At 40.9% G+C, this 21,388-nt stretch overlaps 1 protein-coding gene across 3 annotated transcripts in view; it reads left to right on the forward strand.

Annotated features, from left to right (window-relative positions):
• Positions 1–2,567: 2,567 nt before the first annotated feature.
• The window catches only part of LOC121506379 (formin-like protein 2), a 40,590-nt gene continuing 21,769 nt past the window's right edge, over positions 2,568–21,388 (forward strand). For all 3 annotated transcript variants that reach the window (XR_005991636.1, XR_005991637.1, XM_041782166.1), the window contains exons 1-18: positions 2,568–3,041; positions 7,748–7,831; positions 9,488–9,568; positions 9,673–9,749; positions 11,193–11,276; positions 12,086–12,229; positions 12,299–12,425; positions 12,508–12,584; positions 14,076–14,169; positions 14,422–14,496; positions 14,766–14,876; positions 15,168–15,317; positions 15,485–15,586; positions 15,671–15,891; positions 16,897–17,003; positions 17,094–17,279; positions 17,373–17,393; positions 17,900–18,024. Coding sequence is in view for 1 of the 3 variants with exons in the window: in XM_041782166.1 (XP_041638100.1) it covers positions 2,925–3,041; positions 7,748–7,831; positions 9,488–9,568; positions 9,673–9,749; positions 11,193–11,276; positions 12,086–12,229; positions 12,299–12,425; positions 12,508–12,584; positions 14,076–14,169; positions 14,422–14,496; positions 14,766–14,876; positions 15,168–15,317; positions 15,485–15,586; positions 15,671–15,891; positions 16,897–17,003; positions 17,094–17,279; positions 17,373–17,393; positions 17,900–18,024 (1,983 nt within the window). In the remaining 2 variants the exon portion in view is untranslated. The remainder of the gene's footprint in view (positions 3,042–7,747; positions 7,832–9,487; positions 9,569–9,672; positions 9,750–11,192; positions 11,277–12,085; positions 12,230–12,298; positions 12,426–12,507; positions 12,585–14,075; positions 14,170–14,421; positions 14,497–14,765; positions 14,877–15,167; positions 15,318–15,484; positions 15,587–15,670; positions 15,892–16,896; positions 17,004–17,093; positions 17,280–17,372; positions 17,394–17,899; positions 18,025–21,388) is intronic.

Genomic DNA, 21,388 nt, shown 5'->3' on the forward strand with positions numbered 1-21,388 from the left:
ACTTTGGTGGTGATCCAGAATTCATACCATAGTAACATACAGAACTCTCATTCTATTTCATTCTTCCTGACTGCCAGAGGATGTCCTTAATACTGATGACTACTACAAGCATAGTCATGGGGAATGTGCTGTGGGAGCAGCTACACTGGTCCTGTAATAACAGGCAAAGGTGTACGGCATAGTCCAGGTTAGGCTGGTGGTGGAGATTTCAGTCAGAGGCAGCCCCCATTAAGCTTAGGGTTACTCCTGGTGGAGTGTCCATTGACATAAAGAGGCAAAGGCAGCCCTATAGCCTTGTATGCCTCCTCATTTATAATTACTATACACCTGGAACCCTCTGCTTGGACAAGGCCAGCCTTTTCCTGTGGTCCACACAGTTCCTGTTGTGTGGTGTTATTATTATTTATTATTATTATTATTATTATTATTATTATTACAGTATGAGCACCGAGGGATTTTATCTGATTGACTCCAGATTTTTTGTGGACATCTAAAGTTGTGTTGTTTGTGTGTTTTCATCATGGGGCGGAGCCGTAATAGGGGCCCAATTTGACACCACTTTTGTTTTTTGCGCTACAAATTACACATTAATGCCACATAACTTCTTAGTGCTTATGTCAATCATCATCAAATGTCACATGGATAATCACACATTGGTCCTGAATACATCCATGTATCAACATCAATACTTTGTCACAGCGCCCCCTTCTGCCAGTCCAACATTAACTCCATTGATTTTTGATATGTGTTTTATGGGTTGCCACAAAAAAAATTCAGCCCCTGGACACCATTCACCTTAGGGCTGGGATTTTTGGTGTGCACATAGGTCATCATCAGACCTACAAAGAAGCCTCTGAGACTCATCCCAAAACCCCGACAGGAAGTCCACCTGCATCACCCAAATTTCAAAATAAGGCCTCTTTTTGGACAACTATGCACTGAAACTGATGTAACGTTGGGGGAGATCATTATGTGGTCTTCAGCGTCTTATGGCAACACAACAGTATCACACTGAACACGCCAACATGAAAACAGCTCATCATGGCGCCCTCTACTGCCAACAGGAAGTGATGCAAATGGTTCATTTCTGTATTCCTCTTCATGTGTTGAACCTATCATGCACTGATGCTGACCTAAAGTCCACAATATCTTTCCCAACATTGACATTTTTCATTCCCAGATACTCCAGTGGCCATGGCGGCCATTTGATCCTTCGCCTCAGACAGGAAGTGGGTCATTCCTATGTTATTCCTACTGTGTTGAACCAATCATGCACAGATTTTGACCTGAAGTCCTTAATATCTGTCCCTACATTGACATGTTACATGTCTACCCCAGTGGCCATGGCGGCCATTTTGATTCTTCGCCATCAGACAGGAGGTAGGTGTAACTCTCATATGAAACATCCGATTGCCTTTAAATTTCACAAATGTTATTAGGGTCTGCCTCTATACAGATTTCAGTGTTCATGTCATGGTCATGTCCTGTCACGCCAGAAGCACCATGGACAGAAAATGTCTAAATGGTCCTTCTCTGATCACTTCTACATATCAGCATACATCTTTGTCACTCTGCCACCTACTGCTGAGGGGCAGCACAACCTCATAAACAAAGTGCACTGTGCTTAGTTTTTTAAAGGACCACTCTGGTCTCTCTGCTGTGCTGCAGCTCACTGCATGGGTTTGCTAACATCCCACTATTACCACACACTGGCGGTTGCACCACACCCCATCCTGCGCTGGGGTGTGAGGGCCCTACAGTGTTGCTTGCAGCCCAAGTTATTATAATGATAATTATTATTATTATTACTATTATTATTTAAAAAATATGATAATAAAAAAAGATTATTTACATGATCTGAAATGTGATTGGCTGACTAAAAACCCAATCAATCAGTTTTTAAAATAATAATAATAAGAAAAATAATGGTTATATATATATATATATATATATATATATATATATATATATATATATAAAATACTAACATTTAAAAACTGAGAGATGTGGTAACCAATAACATTTCAGATTATATACATCTATTTTAATTAGCTATTATTCCCACTATTAACCTAATTATTACTATTATTATTATTGTTAGTAGTAGTTTTATTATAATTATATTATTGCTTTATTATTACTGTGATTAACAGACTGAAGGATATGGTTTCCAGTCAGTGAATCACAGATCAGATTCTTTATAACAGTGTTTTAGTTTTATATTGTTATTAATATTATCATTATTATTATGATTATTAAACATAATAATAATAATAAATAATAATAATCTTAATAAGCAGACAGATGTGGCTTTCAGTCAGCCAATCACAGATCAGATTATCACCCTCACTGCTCCGTCTGTGTGTCGGTTGGTGGGCGGGGCCTGTCGCAGCAGAAGGCTCATTGTCTGAGGAGGAGAGGGAGAGAGGGGAGGAGGAAGGGTCGAGTGAGCTAGACAAAGAGTGCAGCTGGGAGAGAGAGGGCGAGCGAGAGACAAAGAGGAGAGAGAGTCTTTCTTGATGCGGGTGAGCGAGGGGGGGAGGATTAACCGGCTGATCTGACACACGGGCTCACACATTTCTGATAAAGATACACCGACACGCGAGCGAAGAGACGTGCGAGTTAGCCTTCATCTGGATCAGCATCCTTATCATCATCATCATCAGCAGCAGCAGCAGCAGCAGCGGCGGTGACCACGGCATCATCGACAGGGAGAACCTGAGACAAAGAGAGAGAGAGAGAGAGACGGACGATCAAACAACAGATTCACACGGTAGAGAGAGAGAGAGAGAGAGAGAGAGACAGGCCTGCAGCCGCTCCTCCGCCTGTCTGTGATGGCCGACCACAACCACATGTTCCCGTGTGTCTGCTGAGTGTCTGCAGGTGGGTGTGTTCTGTGTCTGTACTGAGCGTGTGCGTGAGCGATGGGGAACGCCGAGAGCATGGAGAGCCAGCTGGCCGTGATCCGGTCCAGAGCCGCTCCAGTTCGACTGCCGATGCCTGACCCAGCAGAGCTGGAGGAGAGATTCTCCATCGCACTGGTGAGAGCACACACGCAAAGATGCACACTGGAAATACACACACACACACACACACACACACACACCAGCATACAGCGTGGATTTACACAGATGTACCAGACACAGAAACATCCATCTCTCTCTTCTGTTTTTGTGTTCAGCTCGTTTTCCCTAAAATGATCTCTGAAGAGCTCTTTAGCCACACCCACACTCCAGATCCAGTACCATGCCCGAGCACATTTAACTGCCAAAGTCCAGGTTGCCTCCATACATGTAAGAGCTAAGCTAGGACCAAAGACCTGGTCTCAGTGAGACCTCCTCACTGAGTATCCTTACGACCCTTCAACAGCAGAAGAACCTTATGTGACCTGATAATGTAAATCTATGATGACTGATCAGTGATCAATAATAAATCTATAATAATAACTGATCAGTGATTAATAATAAATCTATAATAATAACTGATCAATGATTAATAATAAATCTATAATAATAACTGATCAGTGATCAATAATAAAAATCTATAATAATAACTGATCAGTGATTAATGATAAATCTATAATAATAACTGATCAGTGATCAATAATAAATGTATAATAATAGCTGATCAGTGATTAATAATCTATATTAGTAACTGATCAGTGATCAATAATAAATCTATAATAATAGCTGATCAATGATTAATGATAAATCTATAATAATAACTGATCAGTGATTAATGATAAATCTATAATAATAACTGATCAGTGATCAATAATAAATGTATAATAATAGCTGATCAATGATTAATAATCTATATTAGTAACTGATCAGTGATCAATAATAAATCTATAATAATAGCTGATCAATGATTAATAATAAAAATCTATAATAATAACTGATCAGTGATTAATGATAAATCTATAATAATAACTGATCAGTGATCAATAATAAATGTATAATAATAGCTGATCAGTGATTAATAATCCATATTAGTAACTGATCAGTGATCAATAATAAATCTATAATAATAGCTGATCAATGATTAATGATAAATCTATAATAATAACTGATCAGTGATTAATGATAAATCTATAATAATAACTGATCAGTGATTAATGATAAATCTATAATAATAACTGATCAGTGATTAATAATAAAAATCTATAATAATAACTGATCAGTGATTAATAATAAATCTATAATAATAACTGATCAGTGATTAATGATAAATCTATAATAATAACTGATCAGTGATTAATAATAAATCTATAATAATAGCTGATCAGTGATTAATGATAAATCTATAATAATAACTGATCAGTGATTAATAATAAATCTATAATAATAGCTGATCAGTGATTAATGATAAATCTATAATAATAACTGATCAGTGATCAATAATAAATCTATAAGAAACTGATCAGTGATCAATAATAAATCTATAATAACTGATCAGTGATTAATGACAAATCTATAATAATAACTGATCAGTGATCAATAATAAATCTATAATAACTGATCAGTGATCAATAATAAACCTATAATAATAACTGATCAGTGATCAATAATAAATGTATAATAATAACTGATCAGTGATTAATAATCTATTTTAGTAACTAATCAGTGATTAGTAATAAATCTATAATAACTGATCAGTGATTAATGACAAATCTATAATAATAACTGATCAGTGATCAATAATAAATCTATAATAACTGATCAGTGATCAATAATAAACCTATAATAATAACTGATCAGTGATCAATAATAAATGTATAATAATAACTGATCAGTGATTAATAATCTATTTTAGTAACTAATCAGTGATTAGTAATAAATCTATAATAATAACTGATCAGTGATTAATAATCTATATTAGTAACTGATCAGTGATCAATAATAAATCTATAATAATAACTGATCAGTGATTAGTAATAAATCTATAAAAATAACTGATCAGTGATTAGTAATAAATCTATAATAATAAGAGATCAGTGATTAATAATCTATATTAGTAACTGATCAGAGATCAATAATAAACCTATAATAATAACTGATCAGTGATTAGTAATAAATCTATAAAAATAACTGATCAGTGATTAGTAATAAATCTATAATAATAACTGATGAGTGATTAATAATCTATATTAGTAACTGATCAGTGATTAGTAATAAATATATAATAACTGATCAGACATCAATAATAAACCAATAATAATAACTGATCAGTGATCAATAGTACCAATCAATAACCAGTCGAGAGTGTCCGGGTGCCGTGTGGAGGGTCGACATCTTCCATCAGTAAGGCTGGAGTCCTGGTCTCTGTAGTGGTCTTGACTGAACCTAGGTGGACTTCCAGGTTTATCATGACCAAGTGATGACGTTTCAACTAGACTGATCCGTTCTCAGACCAGGAACAACAGTAAAGACCAGCAGGGGACTGGGGGACTGGGGGTGGGTCACCCTACAGCACAGGACAGGTCAACTGGGCCCAGTGTTAGGGGTCTCCTTTGTAATATAATCTACAAGGCCAACGTTAATCCACTACAAGCAAAGAGACCTGGATCAGAACCAGACTGATGATGAGACCTGGATCAGAACCAGACTTGTTGTGAACAACGGACTGCTGAGTCTGTGTTGGGGTTGGAGGGTTAGAGAGAGGTAAATGAGATAGAATGAATGAAACAGATTTATCAGTAGGAACGACCATATATGGTAATTGGTCATCCAATACTAAACTGAAACTAAAAGTACCCAGAACATCAGTGGAGATCCTGATTCCTAAGGAGAAGGAGTCCTCAGAGCTCAGCCTGTTTTGGATGGTATCTAACTGCCCAACTCTAGTCCCTGCCCTACAGTTGGCAGGGACTAGAGTTGGGTATTACGGTTTCCTCATCATAATGGTGATGGATATTATAAATAGAAGTTCAGTTGGTTAGTGGTCAGTGGGAAAAGATGGCCTGATGGGGAGGCCTCAAACAATCAGGACCTAAATGGATGACTTCACACTGGTGCCCACAACAGTTCCATGGACAGAAAAGTGCTGGAAAAACTAAATAAGAATCTCAGGTGGGCAAGAATGAAGAGCAGCCTAGTATGTCTCGAGGTGACAGTGGATCAGTGGGTGCAGTTGGTCAAATCTCAAACAGAAGGTCGTAGGTTTGATCCCCAGGAAGCTTTTCATAGATGAGCAAGAGCTGAAGAAGGTAGAACAATGTGGAACAAAGTGGTATAGAACAAGAAAAACGTGAAAGAGTGTAAAAGGATGTACAACAGGGATTAGGAATGACTGCAAACAATATCCAGATAGCTAAGAGGAGGCTCAGGAAAACCAGAGTGAAAAAAACAGGTTCTAGAGAGACAGGAGACTGGTAGTGGAACAGGTACATGGACTGGAGGAAGTAGTGAGGTGTTCTAAGGTTCTGAAGATAGAAGGAGACTGGTAGTGGAGCAGGTACGTGGACTGGAGGAAGTGGTGAGGTGTTCTAAGGTTCTGAAGATAGAAGGAGACTGGTAGTGGAGCAGGTACGTGGACTGGAGGAAGTAGTGAGGTGTTCTAAGGTTCTGAAGATAGAAGGAGACTGGTAGTGGAGCAGATAATGGGGGCAGGTGGTCCAAGGCTGTGGCTCAGGCTGACAGGGGTTGAACTGGGTGAGTGTAGAGAAGAGGAAGCTGAATTGGAAAGGCCGATGGAGTATAGACAATAGTTAGATAGATAGGTAGGATCTACCTATGGTGTTCTATGATCTGCCCAGAATCAGGATGATGGTAGGACATCATAGGGTGCCAATGTTGAGGCACATCCTGACAGGGTGTAAGGTCAGTCTGTCACAAAGTAGACGGAGACATGACAGGGTTTTGAAAAGTCTAGGAAACTGAAAACAGAAAGCAACAGGCGAATGCAGGATGTCATCAGGGAGTGAGGATGGTTCAGTTTGTCAGCGAAGGAGAGAAAGTTAAAGGAGGCAGGTTTTTACGTAGGTACCAGTCAGGCCAGTAAACAGGTGCTAAGGACCGGGAGAGGACAGGTAGAGGAGGGAAACTTGTGCCACAGGTTTGCACTAGTTTAAAGTCTGACAAAGTGCTATGGTCTACCAGGCAGCGTTTAGTTTATCTATAGAGCTGATGTTTCCATGGGAGGATTCTGTAGAGGAAGCTTATTAAAGGAACAGCTGAGATATGCAGATTCAGGAGCAGAAACTGAACAGCAAGGACTTGCCCAGTAGGGGTGGGATGAAGAGGGTCTGTTGTAAGATCAGCTGTTTCATTACTTGTGCAGGGACAGAGTTAAAGATGGTTAAGGAGATTTTAGATGAAGCCGTTCATGTCTATAAGGAAAAATAATGCCAGCTTTGGGGAAATAATGATAGACATAAGCACTAAATTCTACTGTTTTTCTCTCTTCTCACATGAAAATGAGGGAGTAGTGGGAGATAGAGCAACAGTCCAAAGAAGCAGGGTTAAGGGGAACCCCACCCTGCCTCTCCCTTCCCCATGATCTGTCTAAGCCTTCTTCTGTCTGTTCGTTTTCTCTCTACCTTTTCTTTTGACCTCTAACCCTAACGTTTAGTTTAGGGGCCCCGTGGGAGTTCGTTATTACAGTGGTAGGTGGAGTCTCTTCACCGAACCTTCAACCTGTCATTAGGGCACAAGTCTCGTGTTATTTTCAGAAATGGTAAGGTATTGTTGCTAACTCATGCTTACTGCGATATAATTTATATTTTATAAAAATGTCTTTGTTTCAGAATTCCATGAACCTGCCTCCTGATAAGGTGCGTCTGCTTCGTTCCTATGACAACGAGAAGAAGTGGGAGCTGATCTGTGATCAGGTGAGAAAGAATTTCCTCAGTCTAACCTAGGAACCCTAAAATGTTATTAAAATAACCATATCTATCTCAATTTGAATAAAATCTTCCACATAATTATAAAGCCAAGCAACTCTTATGGCTTTGGCAGGTAAGAGTTATAGTTGGCTAGGGTTATAGTAGGTCAGGTTTAGAGTAGGTCAGGTTTATATTAGGCCAGGTTTATAGTAGGCCAGGTTTAGAGTAGGCCAGGTTTATATTAGGCCAGGTTTAGAGTAGGTCAGGTTTATATTAGGCCAGGTTTATAGTAGGCCAGGTTTAGAGTAGGCCAGGTTTATATTAGGCCAGGTTTAGAGTAGGTCAGGTTTATATTAGGCCAGGTTTATAGTGGGCCAGGTTTAGAGTAGGCCAGGTTTATATTAGGCCAGGTTTAGAGTAGGCCAGGTTTATAGTAGGCCAGGTTTATAGGAGGTCAGGTTTATTGTAGTCCAGGTTTATAATTAGGCCAGGTTTACATTAGGTCAGGTTTATATTAGGCCAGGTTTATAGTAGGCCAGGTTTAGAGTAGGTCAGGTTTAGAGTAGGTCGGGTTTATATTAGGCCGGATTTATACTAGGCCAGGTTTATAGTAGGCTAGGGTTATAGTAGGTCAGGTTTAGGGTAGGTCAGGTTTAGAGTAGGTCAGGTTTAGGGTAGGTCAGGTTTAGTATAGGCCGGGTTTATATTAGGCCGAGTTATATTAGGCCAGGCTTATAGTAGGCCAGGTTTATAGTAGGTCAGGTTTAGAGTAGGTCAGGTTTAGAGTAGGTCAGGTTTAGAGTGGGTCAGGTTTAGTGTAGGTCGGGTTTATAGTAGGTCAGGTTTATATTAGGCCAGGTTTATATTAGGCCAGGTTTATAGTAGGTCAGGTTTAGAGTAGGTCAGGTTTAGTGTAGGTCGTGTTTATCTTTGGTCAGGTTTTTAATAGGTCAGGTGTAGAGTAGGCCAGGTTTATATTAGTTCGGGTTAATCTTAGGTCAGGTTTTTAATAGGTCAGGTGTAAAGTAGGCCAGGTTTATATTAGGCCAGGTTTAGAGTAGGTCAGGTTTATATTAGGTCAGGTTTAGAGTAGGTCAGGTTTACATTAGGTCGGGTTTATCTTAGGTCAGGTTTTTAATAGGTCAGGTGTAGAGTAGGCCAGGTTTATATTAGGTCGGGTTTATCTTAGGTCAGGTTTTTAATAGGTCAGGTGTAGAGTAGGCCAGGTTTATATTAGGTCGGGTTTATCTTAGGTCAGGTTTTTAATAGGTCAGGTGTAGAGTAGGCCAGGTTTATATTAGGCCAGGTCTATATTAGGCCAGGTTTAGAGTAGGTCAGGTTTATATTAGGTCGGGTTTATCTTAGGTCAGGTTTTTATTAGGTCAGGTGTAGAGTAGGCCAGGTTTATATTAGGCCAGGTGTAGAGTAGGCCAGGTTTATATTAGGTCAGGTTTATATTAGGTCAGGTTTAGAGTAGGTCAGGTTTATATTACGTCAGGTTTAGTGTAGGTCGGGTTTATATTAGGCCAGGTTTATATTAGACCAGGTATATATTAGGTCAGGTTTTTTTTTATAGTAGGTTGGGTTTGGGTCATGGTAAGGTTAGGGTTCTGTTTAAATAAATTTGATACCATACTTTGCATCCTTGTTGTTTATATGCAGGAGCGGTTTCAGGTGAAAAACCCTCCACACACTTACATTCAGAAACTGAGAGGCTTCCTGGATCCTGCAGTAACACGCAAGGTGAGATGGGAACAGTAGTTTTATGATGGTTCAGGTTTCATAATGAAGTCACTCAGTTTTATTTTCTTAAAGTAAAAATGATGTCTCTTCCTTTACGTCTGCAGAAGTTCAGGAGAAGAGTTCAAGAGTCGACTCAGACACTCCGAGAGCTAGAGATTTCCCTTCGCACCAACCATATCGGGTGCGAACCTACCTGAATATCTTTGATTTTACAGTTTTTCTCCATTGGTTTGGCTCATTTCTTGAAACCGAAATTAAATTCTCAAAATAACATGGACAAATCTCCAAACCACTTAGCAATTTTTCACAACAGAATTGAATTTCTCCTTCATTTCATCGAATTGCAAATGTCTTTGTGTATGTCTCAATGTGTCAGTACATCTTTGCTAATGAATAAGTACAGACAGCCTGCATTTAGCACAATTTCCAAGTGAATCGATCTTGTTGATCTAAACTGATTGTTGACTTCTCAGTCTCATGGTTATTCTGTCCAGAGCATGTCAGCATCATTTCATTGTATAAGTCATCACATGCACAATAGTCTGTTGAATTGTCAAAATTAGTCAAAAACATACTGTAAAACCATGAATACCATACAGGCCTCTGGTTCACTACTCATCCAAGGATGTCATGGTGTTCGTACCACCTTACTCTCCTTTCCTCAGTCTTATTGAGGAGTTTTTCTCTGCTTGGAGGTGGAGAGTGGAGAGCATCAGGCTAAAAATCAGAGGTCCCTGCTCGATGCAATGAACGCTGCGTGTTAAGATATTACAGGTGATCAGTGTAGGGGATGGTTGCGACATTCACGCTGTTTTTTCCCTCGTTGCATCGCAAGGGAGAGTATACGCTGTGATGTGGATGAAGATCTGTGGCCAGACAGACAGGTGTGGACGGAGGGCCAGGAGAAGGAGTGTGAGGACAGTGACCAGTGAAGAAGAGTTAGTTGTGAAACTCCAGCTTTATTTACAGCCGTGTAGGCTACATATAATTTTCCTTGTTTTTTGTTTATATATTGTTTATGTGTTTACGCTATCTACATTTTCTATTTACTCTGATGTATGGAAGTTACTTACAGTAATGTGTGTGAAAACAAAGTTACAGTTTCCTTGGCAGTATGAGTGCAATGTGTGATGTCAAACCTTGGAGGCTACTCATACTGCAAAGTCCTATTTTTTTATTTTTATTTTTTTCAGTTTTATACACAATTGTATTCTGTTAGCTAACCAAAAAAACTAGCTCAGTAACCACTATCAGTGAAGGACTGGGCTAAGAATGAAAGGCGGACATTAGGGATATTTCAATGGTCATCTGCCATAGAGACAAAACATCAAAACATTTTGACTCGCAGTGCTAACACAATGCCAAAGGGACAATGCATTTTGGGGGCACTGACTATTTATATGAGAATAGAATTTAGTTTTGACAAATGAGTGAACTGTTTTGGGAGAGATATGAGCTTTTGCAAGTGAGCTATGGTGTTGTGCTGAACTGTAAGACTGTTTTGCCAAAAGATCTTAGAGTTTTAAGAATGTAATTTCTGTTTTTCAAGAAATGAGCCAAACCAATGGAGAAAAACTGTAATTCCTGTTGGTCTGTTTCTGATAACCCATCTGTCTCTTTCTAGGTGGGTCAGAGAGTTTCTTAATGAGGAGAATCGAGGTCTTGATGTTCTTGTGGAGTATTTGTCCTTTGCTCAGTACGCTGTCACGTAAGTCAACACAGACTGAAACTTCTGAGATGCTGGTGTCTGATCAATGGTTGTGATGTCTGATCAATGGTGGTGATGTCAGATCAATGGTGGTGATGTCTGATCAATGGTTGTGATGTCTGATCAATGGTTGTGATGTCTGATCAATGGTTGTGATGTCTGATCAATGGTGGTGATGTCTGATCAATGGTTGTGATGTCTGATCAATGGTTGTGATGTCAGATCAATGGTGGTGATGTCTGATCAATGGTTGTGATGTCTGATCAATGGTTGTGATGTCTGATCAATGGTTGTGATGTCAGATCAATGGTGGTGATGTCTGATCAATGGTTGTGATGTCAGATCAATGGTGGTGATGTCTGATCAATGGTTGTGATGTCTGATCAATGGTTGTGATGTCTGATCAATGGTTGTGATGTCAGATCAATGGTGGTGATGTCTGATCAATGGTTGTGATGTCAGATCAATGGTGGTGATGTCTGATCAATGGTTGTGATGTCTGATCAATGGTTGTGATGTCTGATCAATGGTTGTGATGTCAGATCAATGGTGGTGATGTCTGATCAATGGTTGTGATGTCTGATCAATGGTTGTGATGTCTGATCAATGGTGGTGATGTCTGATCAATGGTTGTGATGTCTGATCAATGGTTGTGATGTCAGATCAATGGTGGTGATGTCAGATCAATGGTTGTGATGTCTGATCAATGGTTTTGATGTCTGATCAATGGTGGTGATGTCTGATCAATGGTTGTGATGTCTGATCAATGGTTGTTATGATGGTGGAACTGTTTCCTCTTTTGTGTTCAGGTTTGATGGTGAGCAATCGGAGGATCGAGCTGAAGTATCGTCCATTGACTCTCCCTGGAGTCGGTCGATTGAGGACCTCCATGGAGACTGCAGCCTTCCCTCCCCCTCCTCGTCAGCACCCCGAGCGGCTCGCCACTCCATCAGGTAAAAAGATAAAAACAAGGCTAATGTCAGCTGATTCAGATCCAACGCCTCACACGTCTGTGTTTCTAGTTCCACTCTAGTCACTCGCTCCAATACTCTGCCAAGTCGTCGAACTCTGAAGAATTCCCGACTCGTCTGTAAGAAAGACGACGTTCACGTTTGTGTCATGTGCCTGAGAGCCATCATGAACTACCAGGTAAACCCATCAGCCAATCAGAATCATTTGCAGCATTTTTACATGGTTTATTAAACAGTCCGAAACTCCTCCTCTTCCTCAGTATGGCTTCAACATGGTGATGTCACATCCTCACGCCGTCAATGAGATCGCCCTGAGCCTCAACAACCGGAACCCTAGGTAACAAGAACCGCACAAAATACACAACTACAACTACACACCTACTACAACTACACAACTACTACAACTGCACAACTACAACTACACATCTACAACTACACATCTACAAATACATACCTATTACAACTACACAACTACAACTACACAACTACTACAACTACACAACTACAACTACACACCTACTAAAACTACACAACTACACACCTACTACAACTACACAACTACAACTACAAACCTACTACAACTACACACCTACTATAACTACACAACTACTACTACACACCTACTACAACTACACAACTACAACTACACACTTACTACAACTACACAACTACAACTACACAACTACACACCTACTACAACTACACAACTACTACAACTGCACAACTACAACTACACATCTACAACTACACATCTACAAATACATACCTATTACAACTACACAACTACAACTACACAACTACTACAACTACACAACTACAACTACACACCTACTACAACTACACAACTACACACCTACTACAACTACACAACTACAACTACAAACCTACTACAACTACACACCTACTATAACTACACAACTACTACTACACACCTACTACAACTACACAACTACAACTACACACTTACTACAACTACACACCTACTACAACTACACAACTACAACTACACACCTACTACAACTACACAACTACAACTACACAACTACTACAACTACACAACTACAACTACACACCTACTACAACTACACAACTACAACTACACACCTACTACAACTACACACCTACTATAACTACACAACTACAACTACACACCTACTACAACTACACAACTACAACTACACACTTACTACAACTACACACCTACTACAACTACCCAACTACACACCTACTACAACTACACAACTACAACTACACACTTACTACAACTACACACCTACTACAACTACACAACTACACACCTACTACAACTACACAACTACAACTACACACTTACTGCAACTACACACCTACTACAACTACACACCTACTACAACTACACAACTACACACTTACTACAACTACACAACTACAACTACACACCTACTACAACTACACAACTACAACTACACACCTACTACAACTACACACCTACTACAATTACACAACTACAGCTACACACCAACTACAACTACACAACTACAACTACACACCTACTACACCTACAACCCTTCCTCATTCACCCAGTCTAACATGTCTATTATATGTTCACATGTATCTCTCTCTCTCTCTCTCCCCTCCCTCGCTCGTCCAGTCTAACAGGTCTATTATATGTTCACATGTATCTCTCTCTCTCCCCTCCCTCGCTCGTCCAGTCTAACAGGTCTATTATATGTTCACATGTGTCTCTCTCTCTCTATCTCCCCTCCCTCGCTCACGCAGTCTAACAGGTCTATTATATGTTCACATGTATCTCTCTCCCCCCCTCCCTCGCCCTCTGTTGGCGTGCCAGGACGAAGGCGTTGGTGCTTGAGTTGTTGGCAGCGGTCTGTTTGGTCAGAGGAGGTCATGAGATCATCCTTTCGGCCTTTGACAACTTCAAGACGGTAATAATGATGAACTGGGAAGGCACGATTGATGATTGAGTGGACGGTTGATTGATTAGTTGTTGACTGGTTGACAGATTGATTAATAGATGAATGGTTCAGTGTTTTTTTTGAGTCTTTGATTAGCTTATTGATTCATTAGCTGATTGATCCGTTGTTTGATTTGTTGTGTATCTGATTGATGGATTGATTAATCCGTTGTTTGAGTCATTGATTAGTTGATTAATTTAGTTGTTGATTGATTTGTTGCAGGTGTGTTCAGAGTCGATGCGTTTTGAGAAGTTGATGGAGCATTTTAAGAATGAAGACGACAACATCGACTTTTTGGTATTATCTGTAAATCAATAAAAATGATCCAGAACTAATCAGTTTGTTATCAGTGTCTATTAGTAACACTAGTACAATAACTTATCAATGAACAATCAATTCCTGATTTGACTTAATGTTGATCAAAAAGTTTTCATTACTGATATTTTGTTAAATACTTTAATCCATATTTGACTCACCTGGAATCAAAAATACCTTTTGATGACATCATCAGCAGGAGATTGACCAGCTGTGATCAGGTGTGTTGTTGCCATGGTAACTGTCTCCAGGTGGCCTGTATGCAGTTCATTAACATCGTGGTTCACTCAGTGGAAGACATGAACTTCAGAGTTCACCTGCAGTACGACTTCACCAAGCTGAACCTGGATGAACACCTGGAGGTAAACCATGACATCATCAGTGACATCATCAATGACATCATCAACACATGACCAACTGTCTAACAAACACATGGGAAGAGAAAAAAGGCTGAAAATTAAGTGATAAATATCAGATCAGAATGAGTAATTATTTTACATTTTGTTACTTTTACTATTTTACCTGCTAGACGTTACAATAAAAATAACAATGATATTTAATCAAGTTTATGACTGATCAATACCACTGGATCATAGATAATGGATCATAGATCATAGATCATGAACTAACATCCTGTTGTTTCTGTTCTTCAGCGGCTAAAGCACACGGAGAGTGACAGGCTGCAGGTGCAGATTCAGGCTTACCTGGATAACGTGTTTGATGTAGGGACCCTGCTAGAGGACGCCGAGACCAAGACAGCCGCCCTAGAGCGAGTTGAAGAGCTGGAGGAGAATCTGACCACGGTAAGACAGGAAGATGGACAGGTGTTGACCCACAGGTAGATGGACAGGTGTTGAACCACAGGTAGATGGACAGGTGTTGACCCACAGGAAGATGGACAGGTGCTTACCCACAGGAAGATGGACAGGTGTCTTCCTGGACTCTTTTTACCCCCCTCTTCTGTCCTCAGATGTCGGAGCGCCTCCTTGATGTGGAGAACGAGGCGATGCTGAAGATCGTTGAGCTCGAGAAACAGCTGATGCAGACCAACAAGGAGCTGGACCACATCCGGGTTGGTGCTGTTGCTATGGAAACAAGCCTGTTATTAGGGAGCAGAACCTTAAGCTCACGTCCCATTTTATCTCTGCTCACCTAGGATGTGTATGCCAGTGCCAACTCCCAGGTGCACACGCTGCGGCGGATGGTTAGGGAGAAGGACCAGACTATTCGGCGCCAGAGTCGTTTAGAGCGTCAGGCTCAGGAGGCACAGCAGGCCGGAGGACCTGGAGGTCCACAACCACAGCGAGGGGAGGGGGATGGGGGAGTGTCTGACTCTGCCTCCCCATCACCCCCGCCCTGCCCTAACCTGTCCCCAAGGTGAGTATCTGACCCTGCCTTACCAAGGTGTGACACATCATGATTTAGCAATAAGGCTAGCCATAGCATTACCATTAGTGTTATCTAAGCAACACGGAAAAAGTCACAGGAAAGGTACCAGGGTTAGGGAAGGGTACCAACAAACATAAAGGTACCAACAAATACAAAGGTACCAACAAATTTAAAGGTCCCAACAAACATAAAGGCACCAACAAATATAAAGGTCCCAACAAATACAAAGGTACCAACAAATTTAAAGGTCCCAACAAACATAAAGGCACCAACAAACGTAAAGGTACCAACAAACGTAAAGGTACCAAAAAAAACAAAGGTACCGACAAACGTAAAGGTACCAACAAACTTAAAGGCACCAAAAAGCCTAAAGGTACCAACAAACATAAAGATACCAACAAACATAAAAGCACCAACAAGCCTAAAGGCACCAACAAATACAAAGGTACCAACAAACATAAAGGTACCAACAAACATAAAGATACCAACAAACTTAAAGGCACCAACAAGCCTAAAGGCACCAACAAATACAAAGGTACCAACAAACATAAAGGTACCAACAAACATAAAGATACCAACAAACTTAAAGGCACCAACAAGCCTAAAGGCACCAACAAGCCTAAAGGCACCAACAAGCCTAAAGGCACCAACAAATATAAAGGTACCAACAAATACAAAGGTACCAACAAATTTAAAGGTCCCAACAAACGTAAAGGTACCAACAAATGTAAAGGCCCCAACAAACGTAAAGGTACCAACAAATGTAAAGGTACCAACAAAGATGAAAGTACCAACAAACGACAGTCCCAACAAAAGTAAAGGCACAGTTAAAGGTACAGACACAGGTAACCATGGCGACCATGTATCGATGTTTAATAGACCAATAATTCTAGAGATTCTAACATGATATAAATGCTGTTACCAAAGAAAGAGAGCAATCATATTCAATCATCTGTCATTAATTTTTGAACTATTATCTGATTGGATCAACAGTCCTGAGACAGTAGCCTATCACGGCATGGGAACTGGCATGGGTGGAGCTCCAGGAATGCCGGCCCCTCCCCCTCCCCCCCCTCCTCCACCACCAATGCCAGGTTCAGGTGAGTTTAGGATGGACCAATGAGAACCTTGTTTCACCATAAGCATATGTAAGAGAGTCTAACTTCCAGTTTTCTGTTGTCCTCTCTAAGTGTCCAACGAGTCGTACCCTGCTCCTCCTCCCCCTGCTCCTCCGCCTCCCCCTCCCCCTCCCCCCCCCTGTCGGACCAGTGAGCTCTCCTCTAACATCCCCATGCCCCCCCCTCCTCCCCCTGTGGCCCCCCCTCTTCCAGGTACAGGGGGGTCGCCAACGGTCATCTTTAACTCTGGACTAGCAGGTGAGACTGAATGACGTTTAAAAACTGTTCAGGTGAGAAACGACGTTAGAGCACTGATCTCTGATGACCTGTTCTCTCTCTTTGTGCTGACAGAGGGTCCGCTCAAGTTATTCTGTAGGTGTCCTAACGAGGGTCAACACCTTGTTAACATCAATTAACATGATTCACCATTTATCTTCGTTATCAGCACTCATCTTCACCATCATCACCATCTTCATAATAATTCACCACACCACTTTCCTCATCCTCGCCTGTATCACCGCCATCATTCATTTTCCTCTCGCCGTCATTTATCCTTACCTACATCACCGATCTTCACCCTCATGTTCATCATCCATCTGTAGCATTTCATCTCTCACCTTTCTGTCTCATACCTCTTAATCTCTCATCTTTCTGTCTCTGACCTCTTAATCTCTCATCTTTCTGTCTCTGACCTCTTAATCTCTCACCTTTCTGTCTCGGACCTCTTAATCTCTCACCTTTCTGTCTCTGACCTCTTAATCTCTCACCTTTCTGTCTCTGACCTCTTAATCTCTCACCTTTCTGTCTCGGACCTCTTAATCTCTCACCTTTCTGTCTCTGACCTCTTAATCTCTCACCTTTCTGTCTCTATTAAACAGCGGTCAAGATCAAGAAGCCAATTCAGACCAAGTTTAGGATGCCAGTGCTGAACTGGGTTGCTCTCAAGCCAAGTCAGATCAATGGAACAATATTCAATGATATCGATGATGAGGCCATCCTGCAGGTAGATATCTGACTTTAAGTTTGATTTATGAAAAAGTAAGAGTTAACCTTTACCCTTTAGAAAAACAGAGTAAGGGTTGACCTTTACCCTTTAGAACCACAGAGTAAAGGTTGACCTTTACCCTCTAGAACCACAGGGTTAGGGTTAACATTTACCCTTTAGAACCACAGAGTTAGGGTCGACCTTCACCCTTTAGAACAACAAAGTAGGGGGTTGACCTTCACCCTTTAGAACCACAGAGTTAGGGTTGACCTTTACCCTTTAGAACCACAGAGTTAGGGTCGACCTTTACCCTTTAGAACTACAGAGTTAGGGTTGACCTTTACCCTTTAGAACCACAGAGTTAGGGTCGACCTTTGACCTTTAGAACTACAGGGTTAGGGTCGACATTTACCCTTTAGAACAACAGAGTAAGGGTCGACATTTACCCTTTAGAACAACAGACTAAGGGTAAGACCTTTACCCTTTAGAACCACAGAGTTAGGGTCGACCTTTACACTTTAGAACAACAGAGTAAGGGTCAACATTTACCCTTTAGAACAACAGACTAAGGGTAAGACCTTTATCCTTTAGAACCACAGAGTAAGGGTCGACATTTACCCTTTAGAACCACAGAGTTAGGGTCGACCTTTACACTTTAGAACAACAGAGTAAGGGTCGACATTTACCCTTTAGAACCACAGAGTTGGGGTCGACCTTTACACTTAAGAACAACAGAGTAAGGGTCGACATTTACCCTTTAGAACAACAGAGTAGGGGGTTGACCTTTACCCTTTAGAACCACAGAGTTAGGGTTGACCTTTACCCTCTAGAACCACAGGGTTAGGGTTAACATTTACCCTTTAGAACCACAGAGTTAGGGTCGACCTTTACCCTTTAGAACCACAGAGTTAGGGTCGACAATTACCCTTTAGAACAACAAAGTAGGGGGTTGACCTTCACCCTTTAGAACCACAGAGTTAGGGTTGACCTTTACCCTTTAGAACCACAGAGTTAGGGTCGACCTTTACCCTTTAGAACTACAGGGTTAGGGTCGACCTTTACCCTTTGGAACTACAGGGTGAGGGTCGACATTTACCCTTTAGAACAACAGAGTTAGGGTCGACCTTTACCCTTTAGAACAACAGACTAAGGGTGGACCTTTACCCTTTAGAACCACAGAGTTAGAGACGACCTTTACCCTTTAGAACAACAGACTAAGGGTCGACCTTTATACTTAAGAACCACAGAGTTAGGGTTGACCTTTACCCTTTAGAACCACAGAGTTAGGGTCGACCTTTACCCTTTAGAACAACAGAGTAATGGTCAACATTTACCCTTTAGAACAACAGAGTAGGGTGTTGACCTTTACCCTTTAGAACCACAGAGTTAAGGTTGACCTTTACCCTTTAGAACAACAGACTAAGGGTCGACCTTTACCCTTTAGAACAACAGAGTTAGGGTTGACCTTTACCCTTTAGAACCACAGAGTTAGGGTCGACCTTTACCCTTTAGAACTACAGAGTTAGGGTTGACCTTTACCCTTTAGAACCACAGAGTTAGAGTCGACCTTTACCCTTTAGAACCACAGAGTTAGAGTCGACCTTTACCCTTTAGAACCACAGAGTTAGGGTCGACCTTTACCCTTTCGTACCACAGAGTAAGGGTCGACCTTTATCGTTTAGAACAACAGAGTAAGGGTCGACCTTTATCCTTTAGAACCAAAGAGTAAGAGTCGACCTTTACCCTTTAGAAGCACAGGGTTAGCGTTAACATTTACCCTTTAGAACCACAGAGTAAGGGTCGACATTTACCCTTTAGAACCACAGAGTAAGGGTTGACTTTAACCCTTTAGAACAACAGAGTAGGGGGTTGACCTTTACCCTTTCGAAACACAGAGTAAGGGTCGACAATTACCCTTTAGAACAACGGGTCGACCTTTATCCTTTAGAACCAAAGAGTAAGAGTCGACCTTTACCCTTTAGAAGCACAGGGTTAGCGTTAAAATTTACCCTTTAGAACCACAGAGTAAGGGTCGACATTTACCCTTTAGAACCACAGAGTAAGGGTTGACTTTAACCCTTTAGAACCACAGAGTTAGGGTCGACCTTCACCCTTTAGAACAACAGAGTTAGGGTTGACCTTTACCCCTTAGAACAACAGAGTAAGGGTCGACCTTTACCCTTTAGAACCACAGAGTAAAGGTCGACCTTTACCCTTTAGAACTACAGGGTTAGGGTCAACATTTACCCTTTAGAACCACAGAGTTAGGGTCGACCTTTACCCTTTAGAACAACAGAGTAAGGGTTGACATTTACCCTTTAGAACCACAGAGTTAAGGTTAACCTTTACCCTTTAGAACCACAGAGTAAGGGTCAACATTTACCCATTAGAACAACAGAGTTAAGGTCAACCTTTACCCTTTAGAACCACAGAGTTAGAGTCGACCTTCACCCTTTAGAACAACAGAGTAAGGGTCGACCTTTACCCTTTAGAACCACAAAGTAAGGGTCGACCTTTATCATTTAGAACCACAGAGTAAGGGTCGACATTTACCCTTTAGAACCACAGAGTAAGGGTTGACTTTAACCCTTTAGAACCATAGAGTTAGGGTCCACCTTCACCCTTTAGAACAACAGAGTTAGGGTCGACATTTACCCTTTAGAACAACAGGGTTAGCGTTAAAATTTACCCTTTAGAACCACAGAGTAAGGGTCAACATTTACCCTTTAGAACCACAGAGTTAGAGTCGACCTTTACCCTTTAGAACAACAGACTAAGGGTGGACCTTTAACCTTTAGAACCACAGAGTTAGGGTCGACCTTTACACTTTAGAACAACAGAGTAAGGGTCGACATTTACCCTTTAGAACAACAGAGTAGGGGGTTGACCTTTACCCTTTAGAACCACAGAGTTAGGGTTGACCTTTACCCTTTAGAACCACAGAGTTAGGGTCAACCTTTACCCTTTAGAACCACAGAGTTAGGGTCGACCTTTACACTTTAGAACAACAGAGTAAGGGTCGACATTTACCCTTTAGAACAACAGAGTGAGGGTCGACCTTTATCCTTTAGAACCACAGAGTAAGGGTCGACATTTACCCTTTAGAACTACAGAGTTAAGGTCGACATTTACCCTTTAGAACCACAGAGTTAAGGTTAACCTTTACCCTTTAGAACAACAGAGTAAGGGTCGACCTTTACCCTTTAGAACCACAGAGTTAGGGTCGACCTTTACACTTTGGAAACAACAGAGTAAGGGTCGACATTTACCCTTTAGAACAACAGAGTAAGGGTCGATCTTTATCATTTAGAACCACAGAGTAAGAGTCGACCTTTACCCTTTAGAAGCACAGGGTTAGCATTAACATTTACCCTTTAGAACC

The sequence above is a fragment of the Cheilinus undulatus genome, linkage group 24 (assembly GCF_018320785.1).
Source record: "Cheilinus undulatus linkage group 24, ASM1832078v1, whole genome shotgun sequence".
In the NCBI taxonomy this organism is placed as follows: domain Eukaryota; kingdom Metazoa; phylum Chordata; class Actinopteri; order Labriformes; family Labridae; genus Cheilinus; species Cheilinus undulatus.